Source organism: Mustelus asterias, chromosome 5 (genome assembly GCF_964213995.1).
Source record: "Mustelus asterias chromosome 5, sMusAst1.hap1.1, whole genome shotgun sequence".
Lineage (NCBI taxonomy): Eukaryota > Metazoa > Chordata > Chondrichthyes > Carcharhiniformes > Triakidae > Mustelus > Mustelus asterias.
Window position 1 is genome coordinate 14725686 of NC_135805.1, and position 20855 is coordinate 14746540.

A 20855-nucleotide genomic window follows, 5' to 3' on the forward strand; every position below is an offset into this window, starting at 1 on the left:
ATTCTCTCCATGGAAGAAACTTGCAAGGTTTTGGGGAAATGGATTTGGCAAATAGCTTGTACAGGCTGTTTGATTCTGTGATGTGAAACGTCTTGGGCTGTGCTGGGCAGGGTGGGATCACTTTCCAGACCTAGATTAATAGGTTATGGAGCCAAGGCAGGTGAAAGAAGTTATGACACACCAGCCATAAATAATTCAGGAGCAGAACAGACTCCAGGGATTCAATAGCTTCCTGGAAACATGGACTGTGCAACAGCAGTCTCACTGCTCCCTCTCCTGGTAGCTGCCTGATATTGCAGACATTCTCCCCACACAGGCTGACAACAAACACCCAGGGCAGCACTGAGGGAGCACGACATTGTCAGAAGAGAATTGAAACTGAGTTCGCTGTAAGAGATCCCACTGAGGTATTATATGTCTATATATAGCATTTTTGCAGAATAAAATATTCAAGCACCTTCGCATATGTGACTGTTTCAAAAGCAGTCCTTATAAAACCGAGCACAAGGAAATATTAGGTCAGGTGACCAAAGGTTTGGTTAAAGAGGTGGATTTTAAGGAACAGTTCAGACGGTTTATATATAGAATAATGGATACCTGGGAGTGATTACAGACTGGAATCTAATCGAGGGGTTCAGATGGTTTATAGATAGAATAATGGATACCTGGGAGTGATTACAGACTGGAATCTAATCGAGGGGTTCAGGTGGTTTATATATAGAATAATGGATACCTGGGAGTGATTACAGACTGGAATCTAATCGAGGGGTTCAGATGGTTTATAGATAGAATAATGGATACCTGGGAGTGATTACAGACTGGAATCTAATCGAGGGATTCAGATGGTTTATAGATAGAATAATGGATACCTGGGAGTGATTACAGACTGGAATCTAATCGAGGGGTTCAGATGGTTTATAGATAGAATAATGGATACCTGGGAGTGATTACAGACTGGAATCTAATCGAGGGGTTCAGATGGTTTATATATAGAATAGTGGATACCTGGGAGTGATTACAGACTGGAATCTAATCCAGGGGTTCAGATGGTTTATATATAGAATAATGGATACCTGGGAGTGATTACAGAGTGGAATCTAATCCAGGGGTTCAGATGGTTTATATATAGAATACAGAGTGGAATCTAATCCAGGGGTTCAGATGGTTTATATATGGAATAATGGATACCTGGGAGTGATTACAGAGTGGAATCTAATCCAGGGGTTCAGATGGTTTATATATAGAATAATGGATACCTGGGAGTGATTGCAGACTGGAATCTAATCGAGGGGTTCAGATGGTTTATATATAGAATAATGGATACCTGGGAGTGATTACAGACTGGAATCTAATCGAGGGGTTCAGATGGTTTATATATAGAATAATGGATACCTGGGAGTGATTACAGACTGGAATCTAATCGAGGGGTTCAGATGGTTTATATATAGAATAATGGATACCTGGGAGTGATTACAGACTGGAATCTAATCGAGGGGTTCAGATGGTTTATGTATAGAATAATGGATACCTGGGAGTGATTACAGACTGGAACCTAATCGAGGGGTTCAGACGGTTTATGTATAGAATAATGGATACCTGGGAGTGATTACAGACTGGAATCTAATCCAGGGTTCAGATGGTTTATATATAGAATGAGTGAGTGAGTGCCAAGAGCTTGGAAGGAAGTTAAAAAGCAGGACCCCGAGGGTAGTAATCTCAGGATTGCTACCTGAGCCACATGCCAGTGAGGGCAGGAGTAGGATGCTTGGGCGGATGAACACGTGGCTGAGGAACTGGTGCAGGGGGCAGGGTTTCCAATTCTTGGATCATTGGGACCTCTTCTGGGGCAGGTGGGACCTGTACAAGAGAGACGGGTTACACCTAAACTACAAGGGGACCAATATACTTGCAGGGAGGTTTGCTAGTGTTATTGGGGAGCATTTAAACTAGATTTGCAGGGGGGTGGGAACCAGAGTGCCAGAGCAGATAGTGGAGCAGGGGTAAAAAGACAGGTTAGTTCAAGCAAAATCACAAATGGAAGGGTAGAGTGTGGTGGAAATAATCTTTTGAGGTGTATCTATTTCAATGCCAGGAGTATTGTGGGGAAGGCAGATGAGCTGAAGGCGTGGATAGACACGTGGAAATATGACATTATAGCCATTAGTGAAACTTGGCTACAGGAGGGGCAGGACTGGCAGCTCAATGTTCCAGGGTTCCAATGTTTCAGGCGGGATAGAGGCAGAGGGATAAAAGGTGGGGGGGTGGCATTGTTGGTCAGGGGAAATGTTACAACGGTACTCAGGCAGGATAGATTAGGGAGCTTGTCTACAGAGGCCCTATGGGTGGAGCTGAGAAACAGGAAAGGTATGACCACATTAATGGGCTTGTATTATAGACCACCCAATAGTCAGCGAGAATTGGAGGAGCAAATCAGCGGAGAGATAGCTGACAACTGCAAGAAACACAAAGTTGTGATAGTAGGGGATTTTAATTTTCCACATATAGATTGGGACTCGCATACTGTTAAAGGTTTAGACAGGGTAGAGTTTGTAAAATGTGTTCAGGAGAATTTTCTACATCAGTATATAGAGGTGCCAACTAGAGAGGATGCGATATTGGATCTCCTATTGGGAAATGAGTTAGGGCAGGTGATGGATGTGAGTGTGAGGAAACACTTTGGATCCAGTGATCATAATGCCATTAGTTTCAACCTGATCATGGATAAGGATAGATCTGGTCCATGGGTTAAAGTTCTGAACTGGAAAAAGGCCAGATTTGATGAAATGAGAAGGAATCTGGGAAGTGTGGATTGGCACAGGCTGTTCTCTGGGAAGGATGTAAATGGAAAGTGGGAGGCCTTCAAAGGAGAAATTTTGAGAGTGCAGAGTTTGTATGTTCCTGTCAGGATTAAAGGCAAAGTAAATAGGAATAAGGAACCTTGGTTCTCGAGGGAGATTGTAACACTGATTAAGAGGAAGAGAGAGTTGTATGAAATGTACAGGCAGCAAGGAACACATCAGATGCTCGAGGAGTATAAAAAGTGCAAGAAGCTACTTAAGAGGGAAATCAGGAGGGCTAAAAGAAGACATGAGGTTGCTTTGGCAGACAGAGTGAAGGAAAATCCAAAGAGCTTCTATGGGTATGTTAGGAGCAAAAGGAGAGTGAGGGATAAAATTGGTCCTCTTGAAGACCAGAGTGGTCGACTGTGTATGGAACCAAAAGAGATGGGGGAGATACTAAATGGTTTTTTTGCATCCGTATTTACTGAGGAAATTGGCATGGAGTCTACGGAAATAGGGCAAAGTGGTAGGGAGGCCATGGAACCTTTACAGATTAAAGGGGAGGAGGTGCTCGCTGTCTTGAGGCAAATCAGAGTGGATAAATCCCCAGGACCGGACAGGGTATTCCCACGGACCTTGAGGGAAGCTAGTGTTGAACTTGCAGGGACCCTGGCAGACATATTTAAAATGTCAGTATTCACGGGGGAGGTGCCGGATGATTGGAGGGTGGCTCATGTTGTTCCATTGTTTAAAAAAGGTTCCAAAAGAAATCCGGGAAATTATCGGCCAGTAAGTTTGACGTCGGTGGTGGGCAAGTTATTGGAAGGTGTGATAGGGGATAGGATCTACAAATTTTTGGATAGACAGGGACTTATTAGGGAGAGTCAACATGGCTTTGTGCGTGGTAGGTCATGTTTGACCAATCTATCAGAGTTTTTCGAGGAGGTTACCAGGAAAGTGGATGAAGGGAAGGCGGTGGATGTTGTCCACCTGGATTTCAGCAAGGCCTTTGACAAGGTCCCTCATGGGAGGTTAGTTAGGAAGGTTCAGTCGCTAGGTATACATGGGGAGGTAGTAAATTGGATTAGACACTGGCTCAATGGAAGAAGCCAGAGAGTGGTTGTGGAGGATTGCTTCTCTGAGTGGAGGCCTGTGACTAGTGGTGTGCCGCAGAGATCGGTGTTGGGTCCATTGTTGTTTGTCCTCTATAGCAATGATCTGGATGATAATGTGGTCAATTGGATCAGCAAGTTTGCTGATGATACAAAGATTGGAGGTGTAGTGGACAGTGAGGAAGGTTTTCAAAGCTTGCAGAGGGATTTGGACCAACTAGAAAAATGGGCTGAAAAATGGCAAATGGAATTTAATAACAGTAAGAAGTTTAACAACACCAGGTTAAAGTCCAACAGGTTTATTTGGTAGCAAAAGCCACACAAGCTTTCGAGGCTTTTGCTACCAAATAAACCTGTTGGACTTTAACCTGGTGTTGTTAAACTTCTTACTGTGTTTACCCCAGTCCAACGCCGGCATCTCCACAAAATGGAATTTAACGCAGACAAGTGTGAGATATTGCACTTTGGAAGGACAAACAAAAGTAGACCGTACAGGGTAAATGGTAGGACTCTGAAGAGTGCAGTTGAACAGAGGGATCTGGGAATACAGGTACAGAATTCCCTAAAAGTGATGTCACAGGTGGATAGAGTCGTAAAGAGTGCCTTTGGTACATTGGCCTTTATAAATCGGAGTATCAAGTATAAAAGTTGGAGTGTTATGGTAGGGTTATATAAGGCATTGGTGAGGCTGAATTTGGAGTATTGTGTACAGTTTTGGTCACCTAGTTACAGGAAGGATGTAAAGAAGATTGAAAGAGTGCAGAGAAGGTTCACAAGGATGTTGCCGGGACTTGAGAAGCTGAGTTACAGAGAGAGATTGAATAGGTTGGGACTTTATTCCCTGGAGCGTAGAAGATTGAGGGGAGATTTGATAGAGGTGTATAAGATTTTGATGGGTATAGATAGAGTGAATGCAAGCAGGCTTTTTCCACTGAGGCTAGGGGAGAAAAAGACCAGAGGGCATGGGTTAAGGGTGAAAGGAGAAAAGTTTAAAGGGAATATTAGGGGGGGGCTTCTTCACGCAGAGAGTGGTGGGAGTGTGGAATGAGCTGCCGGATAAAGTGGTAAATGCACTTTTAACATTTAAGAAAAACTTGGACGGGTTCATGGATGAGAGGGGTGTGGAGGGATATGGTCCAAGTGCAAGTCAGTGGGACTAAGCAAAAAATGGTTCGGCACAGACAAGGGCCAAAAGGCCTGTTTCTGAGCTGTAATTTTCTATGGTTCTTGATGGTTCTAATAGTGGAAAACTGGGGGTGATTACAGACTGGAATCTAATCGAGGGGTTCAGATGGTTTATGTATAGAATAATGGATACCTGGGAGTGATTACAGACTGGAATCTAATCGAGGGGTTCAGATGGTTTATGTATAGAATAATGGATACCTGGGAGTGATTACAGACTGGAATCTAATCGAGGGGTTCAGATGGTTTATATATAGAATAATGGATACCTGGGAGTGATTACAGACTGGAATCTAATCCAGGGGTTCAGATGGTTTATGTATAGAATAATGGATACCTGGGAGTGATTCCAGACTGGAATCTTATCGTGGGGTTCAGATGGTTTATATATAGAATAATGGATACCTGGGAGTGATTACAGACTGGAATCTAATCGAGGGGTTCAGATGGTTTATATATAGAATAATGGATACCTGGGAGTGATTGCAGACTGGAATCTAATCGAGGGGTTCAGATGGTTTATATATAGAATAATGGATACCGGGGAGTGATTACAGACTGGAATCTAATCGAGGGGTTCAGATGGTTTATGTATAGAATACTGGATACCTGGGAGTGATTACACACTGGAATCTAATCGAGGGGTTCAGATGGTTTATATATAGAATAATGGATACCGGGGAGTGATTACAGACTGGAATCTAATCGAGGGGTTCAGATGGTTTATATATAGAATAATGGATACCTGGGAGTGATTACAGACTGGAATCTAATCGAGGGGTTCAGATGGTTTATGTATAGAATAATGGATACCTGGGAGTGATTACAGACTGGAATCTAATCGAGGGGTTCAGATGGTTTATGTATAGAATAATGAATACCTGGGGGTGATTAGAGACTGGAATCTAATCGAGGGGTTCAGATGGTTTATATATAGAATAGTGGATACCTGGGAGTGATTACAGACTGGAAACTAATCCAAATCCTTCCTAACTTCAAACCCACAGCACCATATCAAGTTATGCAGAGATAGGTAGGGCATGATGTACATGGAAACCTTTCCATCCAACTATTATCTCTCCCCCAGGAAATGTCATCTTCCTGAGATAATTGTGCAAGTTTTAAAACTCATGATGTAAGAAAATGTCTGTGTAAACATACAAGTCCAGTTTCTCCCGGCCAGTTGGTGTAGGTGTTGCGAGATTTTTAAATTGCAGTCCTTGCTGCTTGGAAACATCCATGTTTTAAGGCAGGCAGCTGCTTGTGTCAGATGGGAAAAGCAATAACCATCCCAATGCAGGTGCCTTGTTAAAAATAAAAACAGGAATTAACTCAAGTTAATTCCTTGCTGATTCACATTGTGAATTCCTCAGGGTCGTGAACTGGTTGTCTTTGCCCATGTATCAAAGCCGTAGACAATGGACATGCAAAAAAAAGAGTAGCCTGCTGATTAGAGGTTGGCATTGCAGTGTTCCTGGTCTAGGCGGCACGGTAGCACAGTGGTTAGCACTGTTGCTTCACAGCTCCGGGGTCCCGGGTTCGATTCCCGGCTCGGGTCACTGTCTGTGTGGAGTTTGCACATTCTCCTCGTGTCTGCGTGGGTTTCCTCCGGGTGCTCCGGTTTCCTCCCACAGTCCAAAGATGTGCGGGTTAGGTTGATTGGCCAGGTTAAAAAAATTGCCCCTTAGAATTCTGAGATGCGTAGGTTAGAGGGATTAGCGGGTAAATATATGTGGGGGTAGGGCCTGGATGGGATTGTGGTCGGTGCAGACTCGATGGGCCGAATGGCCTCCTTCTGCACTGTAGGGTTTCTATGTTTCTAAAGTCAGGGAGCTGCAGATTCTGCTGAGCAAGACCATATCCTTAGCTAACGCTGCCACCATGTTATACTGGCCATTGTGGATAACACACATGATGTATGCAATAGGGAAGATACAACAGATTGAAACAATAAATCAATCCACACCCCAACACATTATGTTTCAAATACTTTAATAGGAAAACCTTACTGGAAACAGCACAAGAGAACACACAAATATTTAAAAACAGTTACCAAATACACCAAAAACATCTCTTATAAAAAGTAAAGCAAACAACGGGATCTACTTTATGAAAAATATTAAATTTTATATTTCAGATCCAATAAGAAATTTAAGTTTGTACTATATAAAAAAGAATTCCCAAATGCTGGCATTGTTTAGAAATCAAAAATCATTTCAAAATATTCTCAAAGCTGCGTTGTTGGAAAACGAAAAATAAAAGAAAAAAAAAATCAAATACATAAATCTGCCTGTTCTTTAACGTCACTCTCCCTCCACAGTGAAGCTCCACGCAAGAGGAAATGAGAATACCCGGCGGATGTTTATTCACGGTCGTTCCACCACTTGCTCCCCAGCACCCTTTATGTTCAAAATAGGTAGAATCTCAGGACCCCCCCCCCCCGCCCATCAATTAATACGTCCCCCACAATAAGCCACACTCCCCCAGCATATCCCAATCTCCTTCGCCCCCCCCCCCCCCACACACATCCTGCATGTCTCCTATACTCCCCCCCCCGCGTCTGCACCCCACCATCCTGAGGGAAAAAAAATGATCAACATCCACTGACTACTACCAGATAGGAAGAATAGACTGATTTTAACTTATTCCTTTATTCTGGGGTTGGGGGGGGGGGGGGGGGAGGGAAAGGGGGGGCAAGAATGAGGTTAGGAGGTTGAAAGGTTGGGATTAAAAGGGGAAGATTTCAATGCTAGCTTCCCCCCCCCGCCCCCTGCCCAAGGTACTGGGAGGTTTAAGCACGCTCCCCGCGGATGCGACGAGCTAGCTGTATGTCTTTTGGCATTATGGTCACACGCTTAGCATGGATAGCGCACAGGTTGGTGTCTTCAAACAGTCCCACCAGGTAGGCTTCACTTGCTTCCTGTGGGGGAAGAAAAAAAGTTAACTATTGGCGTACAACACAACACAAAGATTACAAGCCCACCCAAACCAACTTCCCCCTCTACTGAAATACACAGAGTCTGGTCACTCGGCACAACACCAGCATTTACCCTTCACCGCACAAAATAGTCCCAATCATACAGTCATAGAGGTTTACAGCATGGAAACAGGCCCTTTGGCCCAACTTGTCCATGCCGCTCTTTTTTTAAAAACCCCCAAGCTAGTCCCAATTGCCTGCATTTGGCCCATATCCCTCTATAACCATCTTACCCATGTAACTATCTAAATGCTTTTTAAAACACAAAATTGTACCCGCCTCTACTACCACCTCTGGCAGCTTGTTCCAGACACTCGCCACCCTCTGTGAAAAAATTGCCCCTCTGGACACTTTTGTATCTCTCCCCTCTCACCTTAAACCTATACCCTCTAGTTTTAGACTCCCCTACCTTTGGGAAAAGATATTGACTATCTAGCTGATCTATGCCCCTCATTATTTTATAGACCTCTAAGATCACCCCCCAGCCTCCAGAGAAAAAAGTCCCAGTCTATCAACCTCTCCTTATAACTCAATCCATCAAGTCCCGGTAGCATCCTAGTAAATCTTTTCTTCACTCTTTCTAGTTTAATAATATCCTTTCTATAACAGGGTGAGCAGAATTGCACACAGTATTCCAAGTGTGGTCTTACCAATGTCTTGTACAACTTCAACAAGACGTCCCAACTCCTGTATTCAATGTTCTGACCGATGAAACCAAGCATGCCGAATGCCTCCTTCACCACTCTGTCCACCTGTGACTCCACTTTCAAGGAGCTATGAACATGTACCCCTAGATCTCTTTGTTCTGTAACTCTCCCCTACATATTCTATATCATAGAATCCCTACAATGCAGAAGGAGGCCACTCGGCCCTTCGAGTCTGCGCCAACAACATTCCCACCCTACGCCCCATCCCCACAAAGCCACACATTTACCTGCTAATCCCTCTAACCTACACAGCCCAGGGCATTAAGGAGCAATTTAGCCAATCGACCTAACCCGCACATCTCTGGACCTGCCCTATTTCCATATCCATTCAATGAATCTATCCAACCTCATCTGGATTATTGAGAACAATCTCTGCCTCAGCACCACCCTGGGGCATAGCTTCACAATTCTCTAAGAAGTTTCTCCTGTCCTTTGTTCCAAACCCTTGCATTTAATCTTGTATCTCTGGCCTCTCAGCTATAGGAAAGTCTATCTACGCTGTGCCAGCCTTTAATGATGTTTAGCAACTCCATCATATTTCCTTAGACAGCACATTACAAGCCCACAACCTCTAGCACCCTGGAAGGATAAATGCAGCTGATACCTGGGAACGCTATCCTGACTTAGAACTCGATCGCCGTTCTTTCCCAGTCGCTGGATCAAAATCCAGGAACTCCCTCCCTAACAGCACTGTGGGTGTATCTACAACACATGGACTGTAGCGGTTCCAAGAAGTGGAGATGCCGGCGTTGGACTGGGGTAAACACAGTAAGAAGTTTAACAACACCAGGTTAAAGTCCAACAGGGTTTACAACAGGTTTGTGTGGCTTTTGCTACCAAATAAACCTGTTGGACTTTAACCTGGTGTGGTTAAACTCCTTACTGTGGTTCCAAGGCAGCAGCTCACCACCACCGTCACAAGGGAAATTGCGTATAGGCAATAAATGCTGGCCCAGCCAGCGACACCCACATCCCAGGAATGAATAATAAAAACACTTGCCCTTTAATCTTTGCAATCCCCATTTCCCACAACCCCCTATATTTTCTCATACCAGGCAGCATCCTAGTGAATCTATCAAACCCTCACAATAATCTTTCCCACGGCGTGAAGTTCAACGCTGACTGGGTTCAAGTTCTAGTTTGCATGTGTCTGGTACATCCCTGACCAGAAAGTGATTGGCTGGCACATTTCATCCTTGGGCCTTCATGCCAATTGAAACTAATTTGACTGAACCTCCACCTCGCTGATCCATTGTTATTACTAAAGCTCCTGTGACTACACTCTTTGTTCAGACTGTCCACAATTTCTCTTCAGTTGACATGCTCTGTATCATCCTTTGCAAACTGTGTTTGCTGTTGGCCAGTTCATCAAGTTCCCTCAATGGAGGGAGCCCATTCCTTCCTTTTGAAGTCACCACAGCACAGTAGCACAGTGGTTAGCACTGCTGCCTCACAGCGCCAGGGACCCGGATTCAATTCCGGCCTTGGGTCACTGTGCGGAGTTTCCACGTTCTCCCCGTGGGTTTCCTCCGGGTGCTCCAGTTTCCTCCCACAGTCCAAAAATGTGTGGGTTAGGAGGATTGGCCATGCTCAATTGCCCCTTAGTGTCAGGGGGAACTAGCTAGGGTAAATGCACAAGGTTATGGGGATAGGGCCTGGGTGGGATTGTGGTCGGTGCAGACTCGATGGGCCGAATGGCCTCCTTCTACACTGTAGGGTTTCTATGATTCACTCATAATACACTGTGAATGAGGACAATGTCAGGCCCAAATGCAGTACCTTCTGGTTAAATGCTCAACATCAAGGAAATAGCAGCACTGGGGGTGAAGGTTACACGTCAGCAAGCTCAACCTGCAATTCTCCCCAACCCCGAACCCACGCCCCCCGAGCAAGGAGCATCTTCAAGGAGGGAGAAGATACTGGAGAAATGAGTCACCTGCAAGGCTCCAATGGCAGCACTCTGGAAACGCAGGTCTGTCTTGAAGTCCTGAGCGATCTCCCGCACCAGACGCTGGAAGGGAAGCTTGCGGATCAGAAGCTCAGTGGACTTCTGGTAGCGTCTGATTTCTCGGAGGGCCACAGTGCCTGGGCTGGAGAGTGAAGATCAGGCGGGTTAAATCAGTGGGTTCCAGCTACAGAAGCCATGATTCAGAACAGCTCATGCACATTTTTAATGATTTAAACGCAAAAATAAACCCCACAATTTCTAGAAGAACCAGACTGAGAAGTTGGATACAGGATTGGCTGGGACATCCCGTTCATACATGGGAAAACACCCCTTCACTAACAAGTGTCCTATTTCCAAAGTCGGAGCGTCATTCAACAGGCAAGTTGGTCTTCAACACAACAGGTAGTGATTTGAAACACACTGTCTGATGGTGGGAGCAGATTCAGTTAAACTTTCATTCGGGTATCAAATGAATAAAGAACAAAGCCATGCAGGGCTATTAGAAAAGAACAGGGTTACAACAATTGGATAGTTTTCACATGTCTGCATTTCAGCTCCTGTGGTCCTAATCGCTGGCATAGAAGTCACGGCGGCACAGTGGGTTAGCACTGCTGCCTCACAGCTCCAGGGACCTGGGTTCGATTCCTGGCTTGGGTCACTGCCTGTGCGTTCTCCCCGTGTCTGCATGGGTTTCCTCCGGGTGCTCCGGTTTCCTCCCACAGTCTGAAAGATGTGCAGGTCAGGTGGATTGGCCATGCTAAATTCTCCCTCAGTGTACCCGAACAGGTGCCGGAGTGTGGCGACTAGGGAATTTTCACAGTAACTTTGCTGCAGTGTTAATGTAAGCCGACTTGTGACAATAATAAATAAACTTTTAAAAAATTACAGAGAGAAAACAAACTCTCAAACTACAATTATTTTATTTACTCTTACAATGTACCACACACACTCATCACCAACACAAATGATCCACTTTGATGCGGAGAAACATCTCAGACCATAAAACCTTTCCTTTAACTTGGCACTTATTCCTTCATGGTCACTACCTGGGCCAGTGTTTATTATCCATTCCTAGTTGCCCTTGAAGAGGTGGTGGTGGTGAGCTGCCTTCTTGAACCGCAGCAGCCCCCGAGGTACCCACAGTGCTGTTAGGGAGGGGCTTCCAGAGATAGTGATGGTGAGTGGTTTGGAGGGGAACCTGCAGGTGGTGGTGCTCCTCCCAGGTATCTGCTGCTCGTCTTTCTCACCAGTAGAGGTCACGGGTTTGGAAGATGTCAAAAAAGCCTTGGTGACATGTTGCATCTTATAGATGGAACGCATGGCCGTAACTGTACGTCAGCGGCAGAGGGAGTGATTGTTTAAGGTGATGGATATGGTGCCAATCAAGCGGGGCTGCTTTGTCCAGGATGGTGTTGAGTTTCTTGAGTGTTGTTGGAGCTGCACCCATCCAGGCAAGTGGGGAGTATTCCATCACACTCCTGACTTGCTGGTGCCAGTACAGAGCGAGACTGCGGATAGTTGGGAACCGGTCTCGGGGGCAGGGAATTCATATGGTGTTCGTGGAAGTGGAAATGAATAGGGTTGGGAAGCATTTTCTGATCAGGGCCAGTGTGATCTCCTGGACTCGTTTCGATCGCCTCAGGGGGTCGGAGAGGAATTTCCCAGATTTTTTTTCCCCATATTGGCCCTGGGGTTTTCACCTCTCCCTGGAGATCACGTGGTCTGGAATGGGGGGGTGGGGGGTGAGTTAATAGGTTGTAATGAACAAAGCATCGTAGCTGTGAGGGACAGCTCGGTGGATAGGATATTGGTATGTAGATAGGCTGGAAAATTGGGCGGGGATCCTGGATTCAGGATTCAATCCTGGGCCAGGGAGCGGCGCGGGCTTGGAGGGCCGAAGGGCCTGTTCCTGTGCTGTATTGTTCTTTGTGCCGAGTAGATAGTGGACAGGCTTTGGGGAAATCAGGAAGTGAGTTACTCGCCTCAGGATTCCTAGTCCCCGACCTGCTCTTGCAGCCACAGTATTTACATGGCCAGTCCAGTTTAGCTTCTAGTCACTGGTAACCCCCAGGATGTTGATAGCAGGGGATTCAGCAATGCTAATGCCATTGAATGTCAGGTTTTTTTTTATTTATTAGTGTCACAAGTAGGCTTACACTAACACTGCAATGAAGTTACTGTGAAAATCCCCCAGTCAGCACACTCTGGTGCCTCTTTGGGTACACTGAGGGAGAATTTAGCATGTCTAATGCACCTAACCAGCACGTCTTTTGGAGTGTGGGAGGAAACCGGAGCATCTGGAGGAAACCCAAACAGACAAGGGGAGAACGTGCAAACTCCACACAGACAGTGACCCAAGTCGGGAATCGAACCCTGGTGCTGTGAGGCAGCAGTGCTAACCACTGTGCCACCCCAGTAATTCAGTATGTGAATGTTACTTGCTACTTATCAGCCCAAGCCTGCATATTGTCACGGTCTAAAACCAGTTAGGAAAATTCCCAACAGGATTTCTGTCTCCACCTCTAACAGCTCCGAGATTTAGTGAGTCAGTCAGGATAGCAGTGAGGAGTGACTGCAGTCACCCAGGAGATCCTGAGCAGCAGTTACTGAGCCCTGCCGATCAAGTGTTCTGGCCACAGGAAGGTGTGGAATTGGTTGTCATGCTGTTTGATTTGTCCCCCCGCTCTGTCAAATGCTTTACCCCAACCACACTACAGGCGAAAGAGGGGAGGGGGAGAATTCTGCTTTAACCAACTGGACTGTAGAGCTACAATCTGCTCAAGCCCAGGCCTAGGCTTCAAGCCCCCAAATAACAGTTCGGTCACTAACCGGTAGCGATGAGGCTTCTTCACGCCACCAGTGGACGGTGCACTCTTACGGGCAGCTTTTGTTGCCAGCTGCTTCCTTGGTGCTTTGCCACCAGTAGATTTACGGGCAGTTTGTTTGGTACGAGCCATCTTCCTTTCTTCCGACTTGTCCTAGGGCCTGAAACACAAACAGAGGAAAAGGTCATTTCAATATATCTCAGCCACCAACTGCAAGGGCAGCACCCAAGAGAGCCATCAAGAGCATCTCAAATGCAGCGAGGATTTATCCTTCAGCATATCTGGATCCTTTTTAAATTAGTTCTCAAGATGGTGAACCATGTTGGTGTGGGATACAATACAGAGTCACTGGGCAGAGCTGGTGAGCAGGAGCCCTTCTCAGTCACCTCTCTCCTCTAACTCTGGGCACCACAGAGCAGGACTTAAACCCCTGATACAGGAACGCCCTGTATAAACTCACCAAATAAAGTCACCAAAAGACAACTTTAAGCTCGATTTCTCTCACTCAACATTGCTGCCCCACTGGGAAGGAAAACTTCTTCAGCTGACTACTCGGGCCTCTTTCAAGGCACAATTCACACAAACAGCAAGATCTCACTTGGAAACATAGAAAGATAGAAGATAGGAGAAGGCCATTTGGCCCTTCGGGGCTGCTCCACCAGTCATTACGATCATGGCTGATCATCCAACTCAACAGCCAAATCCTGCTTTCTCCCCATAACCTTTGATCCCATTCGCCCCAAGATCTTACCTAGGTATTAAGCCCCATCTTGGAATGCAGATGGCATTGCGTAAGATAAATGAACCTTAACCTCGCAATGATACCATCAATCTTCAGAATTCTCTCCAAGAACATTGCTGCCCAAGTCGTCTCGGTGACGACACCGGATTATCTCCTGGTGACTAAATTATCCTTCAGTAAAGCTCCTTACATCCACCAGGGGCTTATTCAGCTCAGCAGGTTGCAGACAATATGAACTGTAGGATAAATATTTAGAAGGGCGGGGGGGGGGGTGGAATTACAGGGTTATGGGAAAAAATTGGGGAATTTGGTTTAATTAATATTGGTGCCACTAAAGAGCTAGCACAGGGAGGATGGGCTGAACAGACTCACTGCCAACAACCAACCCCCTCCCATTGCTACCAGGCAACTGGATCATTAGCAGCAGTCTCGCAACCGCACACAGCTGTGTAGACTGCCAAGAGACATAAAACCCAACCGCAACATCGAAGGCAAACAATGATCACAACTGAAAACTCAAGCTTCAGTGAACAAAAACAAAAAAACACAGGACAACACACTGAAAAAATACTCCATCCCAGTGCGAGCTGGAGGCTGTCATTTGCATAAAGCTTCTCTCACCAACAACAACAAGCTGCCTTTGTATAGCATGGTGAAACATCCCAGGATCACTACCAAACAAAACTGGATACAGAGGCACACAGAGATATCAGAGGCTAGGCTTCCACAAACATCTTGAAAGGAAGGAGGATAGAGAAGGTTCTGGAGAGAATTCTAGAGTTTCAGGCCTATGTTATGGCTGCCAATGGAACAATGGAGGACGGGTAAGAGCTCCTGGAAGGGGGGGGGGGGGGTGGTGTTGGAAAGGAGCCCTCAGGGAATTACAGAGGTAGAGAGGGAAAAGGCTATGGAAGGAATTGAAAACCAGGATAAACTTTTTTTTTTAAATGTTCCGAAGCCAACATATCAAACTCCATTGGTCCAAAGTCCCTCCCAACACTTAACACAGTTAGGAGCTCTCATTAAGTTTCCGTTCCAAGACGTATCATTAGATGGGAAGAAGGTGGCGCAGTGGTAATGTCACTGGGCTAAGCCAGAGGTCGCTCTTGTGTTCAAGCTAATGATTTTGATTTGATTTATTATTGTCACATGTATTAGCATACAGTGAAAAGTATTGTTTCTTGCGCGCTATACAGACAAAGCATACCTTTCATAGAGAAGGAAAGGAGAGAGTGCAGAATGTGCTACAGTCATAGCTAGGATGTAGAGAAAGATCAACTTAGTGCGAGGTAGGTCCATTCAAAAGTCTGATGGCAGCAGGGAAGAAGCTGTTCTTGAGTCGGTTGGTACGTGACCTCAGACTTTTGTATCTTTTTCCCCGACGGAAGAAGGTGGAAGAGAGAATGCCCGGGTTGCGTGGGGTCCTTAATTTTGCTGGCTGCTTTTCTGTGTCAGTGGACAGTGTAGACAGAGTCAATGGGAGGGAGGCTGGTTTGCGTGATGGATTGGGCTACATTTACGACCCTTTGTAGCTTCTTGTGGTCTTGGGCAGAGCAGGAGCCCATACCAAGCTGTGATACAACCAGAGCTCTTGGGACATGGGGCAAAGGTCAGTGCAGACTTCATGGGCTGAATGGTGGCCATGAAACTATAATCAATTGTCGTAAAAACCTATCTGGTTCACTACTGCCTTCTTGCGGTAAGGAGATCTGCCATCCTTACCTGGCCTACTGGTGACTCCAGAGCCACAGCAAAGTGGCTCTTAACCCTTCGAAATGGCCTTACAAGCCACTCACCCACATCCAATGAAAGTTCCCTGTATTAAATTTTACTTCACGTCAATCTGTCTCATCTACTAACTGCTCCTATAGTGTTCACAGTTAGAGGAAGTTTTGGTTCAACACCTCGTCTGAAAGATAGGCACCTCAGACAGTTCAACACTCTGTTTATATTGCATCAGAGCAAAGCGATGCCTGAAGTGAATAATCTAAACTCATCCTTACACCATCTGTATGTGGCTCCGATGAAGGGTCATCCAGGCTCGAAACATTGGCTCTATTCTCTCTCTCCACAGATGCTGTCAGACCTGCTGGGATTTTCCAGCATTTTCTGTTTTTGTTTCAGATTCCAGCATCTGCAGTATTTTGCTTCTATTGTCTTCATTTTGCTGGAGATACAAAGAGAGGAGAAAGCAAAGAAGGGGATTGGAGCAAGTGGAGAATATTACAAAGGGATAGAGGGGGTTGGCTACAGACATCATAGAATCCCTACAGTGCAGGAGGCCATTCAGCCCATCGAGTCTGCAACGACCACAATCCCACCCAGGCCCAATTCCCATAACCCCACATATTTACCCTGCTAATCCCCTGACACTAGGGTCAATTTCGCTTGACAATCAACCTAACCCGCACATCTTTGGACTGTGGGAGGAAACCAGAGCACCCGGAGGAAACCCACACAGACACAGGAAGAATGTGCAAACTCCACACAGACAGTGACCCAAGGTCAGAATTGAACCAGGGTCCCTGGCGCTGTGAGGCAGCAGTGCTAACCACTGTGCCTCCCACACTTGGAGAATATTTTCTAGAGAGGGGCAGTGAAGACATGGAGAGATGTAGAGAACAGAAGTGAGACAACAACCTGCCCCAAGCATTGAGGTAAAGAACTCTTATCACTGCTGGATAGGTCAGCTGTGGTAATAGGGCAAAGTATAGCATTGGAGTGGTCAGAAACACAGAGTGACAAGCATCGTGGGGCTAGGAAGAGTAAATATTTTGACGGGGAAAAGGGCTCGATGATTAAATGCATCAAGTGCTCCAACCCAAACCAAACCAGACATGGGAGATCCCAGGTGAGACCCTTGACATGTACAGAGTGCTGCTCGAATGGGATTCCTCTTGACATGGTTGTCCAGTGTTTCCTGCTGGCAGGAGCAACCAATTAAAAATAGCACCCCCTCTCCCCCCACCACCAAATCTCCCCAGTGTGATGCCCTCCACAGTCAAATGACCTATTACCAGCATGCATGTTGTCATGTGAATAACTACCACACGATTCGTGATGGAAGTAGTCATCATAGTACCATCAATTGACACAAACTATTCACCAATGCTCAGTTTAGGTTCTACCAGAACCACCCAGCTCCAGACCTCAGCAATCCAGAGATGGACACAAGAGCTGAACGCCAGAGGAGGTGAGAGACATCAGCTACTCTCCTCCAGCTAGCGTTTAACCCAAGGTGGTTGATGGACATCAAAAGGAAAAATTCCCCTGTGACTGGGGTGCACACCTCCATAAAAGGAAAATAGATAGCGACTCCTACAGCGACATGCTGGGTCTGACAGTCAATGTTGTCACCCCAATCATCTTTTGCCGTTTCAATGGTCTGCCTTTTGTCATTGGGTCTGAGATTGGGCTCTTTGCTGTTCAGCTCAATTCACATCACTTCTAGTACTGAAGCAGCCACCTCAACTGATAGCAGAACTGGGTTAACATCTTAACAAGTATGGACTCAAATCCCCCAAACCCCTGCATCCATTCTGCACACAACAGTTCAAATAAACATTGACACTATATTGTGGGAAATGGGGAAAACAAACAAAAACAGTCAGCATTACAAACAGAAAATTCTGGGGGAAAACTCTGCAAGTCTGGCAGCATCTATGAACACGGTAAGAAGTCTCACAACACCAGGTTAAAGTCCAACAGGTTTATTTGGTAGCAAATACCATAAGCTTTTGGAGCACTGCTCCTTCGTCATCTATGAACACAGTAACGCCGGCATCTCCACAGCATCTATGAAGACAGAAGCAGAGTTAACATGTCAAGTCTGGTGTAACTTGTCACCAGAATAGCCGTTTCTCTCTCCACAGACGCTGCCAGACCTGCTGAGTTTTTCTGACATTTTATTTTTATTTCAGATTTCCAGAATCTGCAGTAAATTATTTTTATTAAATGCTTGCATTACTCACAATGCAGGGAAACAGACAATAACTTGCATTTATATAGCACCTTTAATACAGTAAATCGTCCCAAGGTGCTCAATAGGAACCTAATCAGACAAAAAAACCTGACACCGGAGTTACACAAGGAAATAAGTTCAGGTGAATAAAAAGCTTGATCGGTTTTAAGGAGCATCACAAGAAAGACTGGTGACAAACATAGGAGCAGGGTTAGGCCATTCAGCCCCTCGAGCCTGCTCCACCATTCAACAAAATCATGGCTGGAGTTCCACATTCTCATCCACCACCACTCTGATAATCTCCAATTCCCTCGCCTAATAACGTACCTCCACCTTAAAAATATTCAAAGACCCTGCTTCCACTGTCTTCGGAGGCAGAGTTAGTTCCAAAGTCAAACAACCCTCAAAAAGAAAATTCCAAAAACATCGGGGACGCCAGCAGCCCGAACATACTCTCTTCCACCTTCTACCATCGGGGGATGGGGGGGGGGGGAAGATATAAAAGTCTGAGGTCACGTACCAACCGACTCAAGAACAGCTTCTTCCCTGCTGCCGTCAAACTTTTGAATGGACCTACCTCGCATTAAGTTGATCTTTCTCTTCACCCTAGCTTTGACTGTAACACTACATTCTGCGCCCTCTCCTTTCCTTCTCCCCCGCGTACTCTATGTACGATATGCTTTGTCTGCGAGAAACAATACTTTTCACTGTATCCAAAGACACGTGACAATAAAAGATCAAATCAAAGGCATTCTGCATTGTCAATTTTTTTTTTTAAGAAAACCACTATTTGGTTTTTGAAACTTCAGCAGAGGCTATGTGTGATCTTGTTCAGGGAGGTTGTTCACTCTGCCACGGCTAGTAAATAGGAACCACTGGTGACTAATAATAATAGGAAGGCAGGCTCAGCTATTACGTGCAGTCAAATCAATCTTCCTTATTAGATGGGCAAAACAAACTTTCCAATAACTGACAGGAGGGATTGGCAGACAAAAACCCACCACAAAGAGAGAAAGGCAAAAACTTTTCACTGAGGTACACATTGAATGTGAAAGCAGGAAGCAAAGAGCTCGCTCCAGCTCATGTAGCCACAACCCAGCCTGAAAGACAGCAGCAAACACAGAGAAGCTCAAATTCTCACTGGGAAATCAGTCAGGTTTTACATTTAAAACATGAAACAAATCCAAATTGAACCTTTCAAAAGAAAAAAAGGAGAGAGAGAACACAACCTAACTCTCTCTCCCCCTTTGACTCAAGAATCAACTCTTATTTTTAAAATGGGCGATAGAGGAGGAAAGGATCAGGCAGAACAAAGATGGTGAAAGCATAACAGCTGGGGGGCGAAAGAACTGAAGCAAAAAAAAAAAATGTTTAATCAATCCAGCATGTCCCCGCTTTGCATCAAGAAAACTTTTGCTCAAATAAAAAAAAAACATGAATTTGGTTTCAAACACTTGAGGGCAAAAAAAATAAATAAAAACCAATTTCTTTTTCGGAAATAGGGAAACCCCAGTTCTAAATATGGCTCATTCGACGCCCGTTCAGCAAAATAAAATAGGGATTAAAAAAATAAAAGGGGATAAAAAGACTTTAGGCAGAGACAAGGCTGGGAGAGACAGAGAACTGGAGCATTGAGCCAGCAACTCGCGCCAATTTGCTACAATGTTGCTGCCACAAAATGGATACCTGAAAGTTAGTTCCAGCAGCTGCAACCTTCACAAAGAGCAGCAGATCAATCAATGGGGGAAGAGAGGGGGATACTTTGTACAACATTCTCCCCACAAGTTGCCACATCATTTGCAACACTCTGCCACTTACCTGTCCTTGCTCTTTGCCTTCCCTTTCTCCTGCCTGCTTGCTTTTCCCCCGAGCGAGCCTCTTTGCCAAATGCTGCTGCTGTTCCCCCTCCTCTGTCTAAATTTCCTATTCCCCCTCTCGCTGCTAAAACACACAATTGAAGAACATGGCTGACTGAGGCCTTCCCATCAGCTCCCGCGCTCAGGCCTGTCCCTTCAGAAACACCCACCCACTGCACTCAGCCTCACACAGCTGAGTGCAGAGGACTCACACACTGCGGAGTGCAGGAGAGAGTCATACAGCTGAGTGGGGAAGGAGAGAGTCATACAGCTGAGTGGGGAAGGAGAGAGTCATACAGCTGAGTGGGGAAGGAGAGAGTCACACAGCTGAGTGGGGAAGGAGAGAGTCATACAGCTGAGTGGGGAGAAGGACAGGCTCAAACACAGCTCAGTGGAGAGTCATATACAGCTGGCTCACACTGCCAAATCATAGAATCCCACAGTGCAAAAGGAGGCCATTTGGTCTATCAAGTCTGCACTGACCACAATCCCACCCAGGTCCTATCCCCGTAACCCCATGGATTTACCCTAGCTAGTCCCCCTGACACTGAGTGGCAATTTAGCATGGCCAACCCGCACATCTTTGGACTGTGGGAGGGAGCACCCGGAGGAAACCCACGGAGAGAACGTGCAAACTCCACACAGACAGTGACCCAAGCCAGGAACTGAACCCAGGTCCCTGGCGCTGTGAGGCAGCAGTGCTAACCACTGTGCCACCATGCTGCTCTGTGGAGGAAGGACTCGTACACAGCCAGCTCACAC

At 45.8% G+C, this 20855-nt stretch overlaps 1 protein-coding gene across 3 annotated transcripts; it reads right to left on the minus strand.

Moving 5' to 3' along the window:
- Positions 1 to 7052: 7052 nt before the first annotated feature.
- On the minus strand, positions 7053 to 20247 carry LOC144493382 (histone H3.3A). Of its 3 annotated transcripts, XM_078212217.1 has the most exons (5): positions 20056 to 20247; positions 18005 to 18071; positions 13539 to 13694; positions 10698 to 10851; positions 7053 to 7997 (listed from the first exon to the last, which is right to left on the minus strand). In XM_078212217.1, exons 3-5 carry the CDS (start codon positions 13664 to 13666, stop codon positions 7869 to 7871), a joined length of 411 nt encoding a protein of 136 aa, XP_078068343.1. In that variant the 5' UTR covers positions 13667 to 13694; positions 18005 to 18071; positions 20056 to 20247; the 3' UTR covers positions 7053 to 7868. The 3 variants fall into 3 exon arrangements, with proteins under 3 accessions (XP_078068343.1, XP_078068342.1, XP_078068344.1); XM_078212216.1 differs by lacking the exon at positions 18005 to 18071 and having other exon boundaries at positions 20056 to 20243; XM_078212218.1 differs by lacking the exons at positions 18005 to 18071; positions 20056 to 20247 and adding an exon at positions 16280 to 16438.
- Positions 20248 to 20855: the final 608 nt, after the last annotated feature.